The sequence below is a fragment of the Borostomias antarcticus genome (assembly GCF_949987555.1).
Source record: "Borostomias antarcticus genome assembly, chromosome: 2".
NCBI lineage: Eukaryota > Metazoa > Chordata > Actinopteri > Stomiiformes > Stomiidae > Borostomias > Borostomias antarcticus.
The window spans coordinates 41,684,491-41,691,559 of NC_140235.1; the positions used below are offsets into that span (position 1 = coordinate 41,684,491).

At 51.4% G+C, this 7,069-nt stretch overlaps 2 protein-coding genes across 4 annotated transcripts in view; one reads left to right on the forward strand and one right to left on the reverse strand.

The window, feature by feature from the left end:
• dync2i2 (dynein 2 intermediate chain 2) lies at positions 1-5,542 on the forward strand (the record flags this gene model as incomplete). The annotated part of the gene is made up of 9 exons (XM_084458749.1): positions 1-131; positions 572-832; positions 1,266-1,375; positions 1,842-1,999; positions 3,155-3,264; positions 3,909-4,076; positions 4,344-4,576; positions 4,767-4,924; positions 5,304-5,542. Exons 1-9 carry the CDS (start codon positions 54-56, stop codon positions 5,540-5,542), a joined length of 1,515 nt encoding a protein of 504 aa, XP_084314875.1. The 5' UTR covers positions 1-53.
• A 253-nt stretch (positions 5,543-5,795) lies between these two features.
• The window catches only part of sptan1 (spectrin alpha, non-erythrocytic 1), a 62,062-nt gene continuing 60,788 nt past the window's right edge, over positions 5,796-7,069 (reverse strand). For all 3 annotated transcript variants that reach the window (XM_084449877.1, XM_084449876.1, XM_084449875.1), the window contains 2 exons: positions 6,700-6,847; positions 5,796-6,220 (listed from right to left, as the gene is read on the reverse strand). In XM_084449877.1, coding sequence (XP_084306003.1) covers positions 6,095-6,220; positions 6,700-6,847 — 274 coding nt within the window. In that variant the 3' untranslated portion in view covers positions 5,796-6,094. The remainder of the gene's footprint in view (positions 6,221-6,699; positions 6,848-7,069) is intronic.

The window sequence follows — 7,069 nt, forward strand, 5'->3', positions numbered from 1 at the left end:
GTTTATTTGAGCTATAAGTTAGTAGAGGAGAGCTGGACAATAGACGTTTAATTATGTTCAATAATGAAACACTTGATCCTGTGGGCGTCGAGTCTCTGTGGAGGAAATCACACCAGCTGGGAAACGAGTCGGTATGTGGACAGACTGGTCGTTATTGCCATGGCGACTCATAGTGTTGCTAACGTAGCTGGCGCTAGCTACGCTATTTACGTTAGCTAACATTACATTTCTAATTCACTGAGATAACTAATGTATCATACTTGCTCGAGGTTTAGTCTGCGAAATGTCTTAGAAAATATCGAATAGACAGTTAAAACGTTGAATAGACAGTAGATGATGTTCTTGATAAAGCAGTATAGTAGTATAGTAGTATAGTAGTATAGTAGTAACCATCTTACTCAGCTAGAGGGAGAACAGGGATCCAGGGTTGAGTTCAGTTCACTTTGAATACGTGTGTAACGTTAATGTGTAAGTTATCCCAACGAGGAGAGCACAGTCCACAGAACATGCCCGTGCCTGAATAACCAGAATGGATGTTTAACTCAGTCTCACCCATTCATCGGGCTTTCAGAGAGGTTGTCAAACCCGACCTGTCCCCCGAGCTGAGGCTGAAACCCAGGCCCTGTGTGTGTCCGAGACCGGCACCCAGACCGACCCACATCCGGACCCCATCGAACCGCAGCTCCAGGAGGGGGACGCCCGACCAGCCACGCCCGGGCTGGGGGACTTCCTGCGTCGGGTGGAGGACATGGTGGTCAAAGAGCTGGAGAAGAACGCCAGTAGTCATGCGTTTGATGGGTTTGAGGTGAACTGGGAGGATCAGAACCAAACGGTGAGAGAGACCAGTGAGAGTCTTTTAAGGTGTCTGCACACCTATTCTGACCTGTTCTATTAATACATCCATGCTGCACACACACACCCACGTTCCCCAACCCAACCCCAACACACACCCACGTTCCCCAACCCAACCCTGCACACACACCCACGTTCCCCAACCCCAACACAGCATTCTAAAGATGGCAGATATTAAATGTTGGAAGTTTAAAATTCAGCTGCAAAATCAATCCGACCGATGTCAACAGTCACCAACAAACATGGCGCACCGATCCAATGTTGGTGTTGGTTGGAGTTGGTTGGAGTTGGTTGGGGCAGTGTGCAGACACCTTTAACAACAACAAAACATAAAAATATCACATTTCTACCACTTTAAATGATGTTAGCTGAATTAGTAGCCATTCCTGAGCATACGTGATTGTGTCCTGCAGGTTTCATGCCTACACCGTCTTCATCACCCCGATGCCCAGGAGAGGGGTCTTCAGGTGACCAGTATCTCCTGGAGCTGCACCGGCTCCGTCATTGCCTGCGCCTTTGGTCGGTACGTTTGCGATCCGTTCGGGGTGCTTACTGGGTGTGACCCTCTTCTGGGTGTGACCCTCTTCACGGGCTCCTTCAAACTGTGCATGTCTGTGTTTTTCTCTGAGAAGTCAGAGTGCAGAATGCAACCTTTCACTAATAGATGAGAGGATAATCTGCTGATAAAGATGTTCTGATACAACATAGTCTAAGTTTGTCAGACATTTTCAGACGGACAGATGAGTTAAATATGGAGCTGACCCATACCGGATATCTGAACATTTATTTTCATAACATGAGGAACTCTGAGTTGTTTAATGTTTCTTTTATAAATACTAGTGCCACTTAATTGTCAGGATATTTGCATGTAACCCCTAACCCGAGATTATGTACCCCTAACCCGAGATTATGTACCCCTAACCCGAGATTATGTACCCCTAACCCGAGATTATGTACCCCTAACCTGAGATTACATGCGTTTGCCACAGCGTTGATGATGGAGACTGGAGCACAGAAAAGTCCTTCATCTGCACCTGGAACCTGGACGGCCGAGACCTCAACCCCAAACGCGCTGACCTGGTCATTAACGTGACGACGCCCGTCATGTCCCTGTCCTTCCACCCCTCCCGCCCCTCTCTCATGGCTGGTACGTTCCACCCCTCCCGCCCCTCTCTCATGGCTGGTACGTTCCACCCCTCCCGCCCCTCGCTCATGACTGGTACGTTCCACCCCTCCCGCCCCTCGCTCATGGCTGGTACGCTCCACCCCTCCCGCCCCTCGCTCATGGCTGGTACGCTCCACCCCTCCCGCCCCTCGCTCATGACTGGTACGTTCCACCCCTCCCGCCCCTCGCTCATGGCTGGTACGCTCCACCCCTCCCGCCCCTCGCTCATGGCTGGTACGCTCCACCCCTCCCGCCCCTCGCTCATGGCTGGTACGCTGGTCCACTCAGGGACTCTTGAGTCAGGGGGCTCGACATTTTGTCCTTCCATGTTCCCAATCACTAACACTTACTCTCCTGGACTGAGTTTCCCAGAGACATCGTAGCGCTACGTTATCGTAGCGCTACGATGAACGCCGTATCTTACGATGAACGTAGCGCTACGATGCCTCTGGGAAACTCAGCCCTGGACTGTAGAGGGATAGTTCATCAATTGTTAGTTCATGAATTGAGTCTTCCCACCCAGTAGCTGTCCAGGACCAGGGTTAGAGAGCTCTAGTCTAAATTAATACTTTCTCAGTCAGATCAAATCAAACTTTATTTATAGAGCGCATTTCATACACAGAGGCAACACAACGCTCTCAGGACTCAGTTCTGGTGAGATTCTCTTCTCATCCGTCTCCCCGTGGTCGTCTCTTCTCATCTGTCTCCCCGTGGTCGTCTCTTCTCATCTGTCTCCCCGTGGTCGTCTCTTCTCATCTGTGTCCCCGTGGTCGTCTCTTAACTGTCTCCCCGTGGTCGTCTCTTCTGATCTGTCCCCCCGTGGTCGTCTCTTCTCATCCGTCTCCCCGTGGTCGTCTCTTCTCATCTGTCTCCCCGTGGTCGTCTCTTCTCATCCGTCTCCCCGTGGTCGTCTCTTCTCATCTGTCTCCCCGTGGTCGTCTCTTCTCATCTGTCTCCCCGTGGTCGTCTCTTCTCATCTGTCTCCCCGTGGTCGTCTCTTCTCATCTGTCTCCCCGTGGTCGTCTCTTCTCATCTGTGTCCCCGTGGTCGTCTCTTCTCATCTGTCTCCCGGTGGTCGTCTCTTCTCATCTGTGTCCCCGTGGTCGTCTCTTCTCATCTGTCTCCCCGTGGTCGCAGGCGGTCTCTACAGCGGCGAGGTGGTGGTCTGGGACACGTGTCGGACGCAGGACCTGGTGTTGGCGCAAACAGGACTGTCCGCCGACTCGCACAGAGAGCCTGTTTACCAGGTGGGCAGGGTGTCTGTCCAGGGATGTCTTCTAGACTAGCGGTCCACTCTTCACGTGGACGTCTTCTAGACTAGCGGTCCACTCTTCACGTGGACAGGACTGGGGTGTGAGAGCGAGTGGTTTAAAGAGAATTGCCACGGACTGAAAGTTGCACGCTGCACCAGATCTAAAAATAAAGGCATAATCTGGTCTTTTGGACATTTAGTCCTATTTGCGGTGTGTGTCTAACATGAACCTCACACAGACATCATTTCACTGATCACTCAAGTATTGAGCTAGTTCACCATATTTAGCAATATTAATATATATATAGCAATATTCTTTACAATGGAAGTGGATGGGGCCACGATAAGCGTGAAAATGTTTAGTTTTTCTGAAACGGGAACTTCATGGTTTAATCTTACTTGGTCTCAGTATGTTGTTTTGTGAAATGTAGGCTATTTGCAAACCGAATGTTGAAAAAGTTATATTTGAAACAGAACTATTTCGCTGACCGCACTACCACCGTAACCTTCCGCCCAGCGGAGGACTGTATGTCGTCTCTACAACATAAACGGACCGGAAGTTTACCATGGTAGAGCGGTAGGCTGATTAGTTCTGTGAGCAGAACCAGTGAAGTGAGCGGGCCTGTGTGTGGTCACCAGGTCGGTTGGGTCCCGGGACCGAGGAGAGGGGAGCTGCTGGTTCTGAGCGCGGGATCCGGGGGGCGGGTCCTGCTGTGGAGCGTGAGCCAGGTCGAAGGTCGTCTGGTGCTGAGCGCCGGCTACGCCCTGGTCTCACAACAGCTGCCTAACAACAGCAGCCTCAGCAAGGTGAGCTCACATCTCTGACTGGGTTCACAACATAGATCCTATCTGCAAGAAACAAGCAGCATCTGATACCTGGTGCCCCTGTTGAATTCACAAGTGTTTTTCTGTGGAAAAAGAGACAGATATTTTTGTAAGGCTAAGATGCCATCATGCAGTGTGATTGGTGGGCTGCATGGCAGGTTCTGGAACGTTTTGTTGCATGAAATGTAAACAAATCAAACTGTGCCGCCGTTGAAATGAACCCAGCGTGACCTCCCCTGTGACCCCCAGGCCAGAGGCAGCAGCTGTGTGGGGGTCACCGCCCTGGCCGTGTCCCCCTGGGACCCCGACACCTTCGTGGTGGGCTCCGAGGGCGGCCTGGTGCTCCGCTGCTCCTTCTCCGCCCCGACCGCCGCCGCCGTGCCTCCTGGGGGGGAGAGCGTCCCGCTCCGGGCGCCGGCGCGCTTCTCTTTCAGCCCACTAGGGGGCCCCGTCCACTCCCTGCACTGCTCCCCCTTCCACAGGTGAGGAGAGTGGAGATCATAGGTTCAATCCCCATTCGCACCACTCTGATATTATATTATACTGGCGTGAGATCGAGGCATCGAAAACGGCAGCATTTTTAAATGCAATTTGTCCGACTGTTCACATTATTTATGAGAATGTCATAACGTGCTGGTATGGTTGTAATAATTGTCCCTCCGTTCTCTCCAGGAACCTGTTTGTGAGCGTGGGGACGGACGGCATGGCCCATGTTCACTCGCTGCTCCAGGCCGAGCCGCTCCTCTCGCTGCAGGTCTCCGACGGCTACGTGTTCGGGGTGCGCTGGTCGCCCACACGGCCTCTCCTCTTCGCTGCGGCCACAGGACAAGGTGCTCCAGGGTGACCAGCACCAGCGCCCACGGCGTCATGCTCACTAGTGAATGTAGCTTTGTATCAGGGGCATGATGGGTAATTGTACCATCACCCGTCTAGCGGAACATTCCAGTAGCTTCCGTTCAAACTCTCTGCATCCGAGTTCATTTGAAGGCGATTTTTATTACCCACCTGACCTTATATAGAAGCACATTTAAAATGAGACTAAATCAAATGAAAACACCATCATCATATTGGCAGATTGTCTAGGGCCTAGACTCTAGGCTACATGACACTTATGGATATTGCTATTGAGAAATTCCCTCTGTTAAAAGGTTGTGTAAATACCAGAGAGAAAGTGCGCTCTGTTCTGAAGATGTGAATGTTTCTCTCCAGGCGTGGTGCAGATCTTTGATCTGGGGAGGAAGTCTCTGAGACCGGCGGCCACCATCGACCAGAGCACCGCCGGCCGGCCGGTCTACTGCCTGGAGTTCAACCCTCGACAGACCGACCTCCTCGCCGTCGGCAACGCGGACGGAACCGTCAACATCTGGCGCCTGAGCGCCGAGCTCACAGAGCAAGGGCCTCGAGAGACCACCACGCTGGAGACGCTGGCCAATCAGGCGGCCGAATGACAGAAATAAGGACCAATGAAATAAGGACCAATGAAATAGCAAAATGATCACATCAGGGTTGTTGAGGTACTTAATGAGGTACTTATTTTCACTTATGGTGAAAAAAAAGCTTTGTTTCCTAATTGAACTGGATTAAAACAGTAGTTTACTCTGTATTTATTGAGAATGTATTCACACCATTATTTTTCACTATAATGAAGCTTTGTAATAAAAGCACATTTAACCCATTTCCAGTTATAACCAGTAGCGTTTATTAAAGCACACTGCAGTCGTTAAGATGATGTTACAGCATTACTGTCTATTAGGTCATTACTGTCTATTAGGTTTCTTAAGTCCAGCAAAAGCACAAGCTAAAACAACCACATTCAAATGCAGACATATTCCACTAGGCTACCGTCGGGAAGCAGAAGATATAGATGATAAATAGAGGTACAGATAGTGAGAACTATGTTGTTTCCTAGTGTCAGAATCATGCAGTTTCAGCCGTGTGTTGGTGATTGAGTGTGGCGGACAAACGCAGCCCGATTGGTCACTGGCAGGCGAGGGGGAGGATCAGTTGACGAAGAGCGAGCGAGTGAACTCCACGAAGTCGAAGGCCGAGGGCATCTCACGCCCCTTGCTGTCCAAGTAGGGCTTCATGTGGGAGATGCAGTAGTCCGCCTGCTCCTTGCTCAGGTTCTGAAAGAGACAAACCAACGTGAGACAAACTGAGATATGAAGAACAAGTCATCATGTCATTATGCATCCAGACATCGCAATGCATGATGGTCTTAGTTATACTGAGAGACAGGAGGGGGGAAGGATGTTCTTGTCTGAACTCTCTGAAATCAAAGGAGGAATTGGTTGAAGTGATGACGAGGACTGGTATGGGACCAGGTGACAGGGTATGCTATGGGACGAGGGGGGGATACCTGGTATGGGACCAGGGGACAGTATGACAACAGAGGGAGAGGATACCTGGTATGGGACCAGTATGAGAACAGAGGGAGGGGATACCTGGTATGGGAGGACTGGTATGGGACCAGGGGACAGTATGAGAACAGGGAGGGGATACCTGGTATGGGACCAGGGGACAGTATGAGAACAGGGAGGGGATACCTGGTATGGGACCAGGGGACAGGGACCAGGGGACAGTATAAGAACAGAGGAGAAGGTACCTGGTAGAGTTCCTCCTTGGTGACGTAGGGTTTGTTCTCGGCGCTGAGGGCTCGGAACGCGCTCTCGATCTCCTCGCTGGACTTGACGTTCTCCGTCTCGCGGCTGATCATGAAGGCCATGTACTCCTGCAAGGACACGTTCCCGTCCCTGAAACACAGAACCTCAGTCAGCCACAGCGCAGAACCTGACAGCCTCAGCGCAGAACCTGTCAGTCACAGCACAGAACCTGTCAGTCACAGCGCAGAACCTCAGTCACAGCACAGAACCTGTCAGTCACAGCGCAGAACCTCAGTCACAGCGCAGAACCTGTCACCCACAGCGCAGAACCTGTCACCCACAGCGCAGAACCTGTCGGCCTCAGCGCAGAAC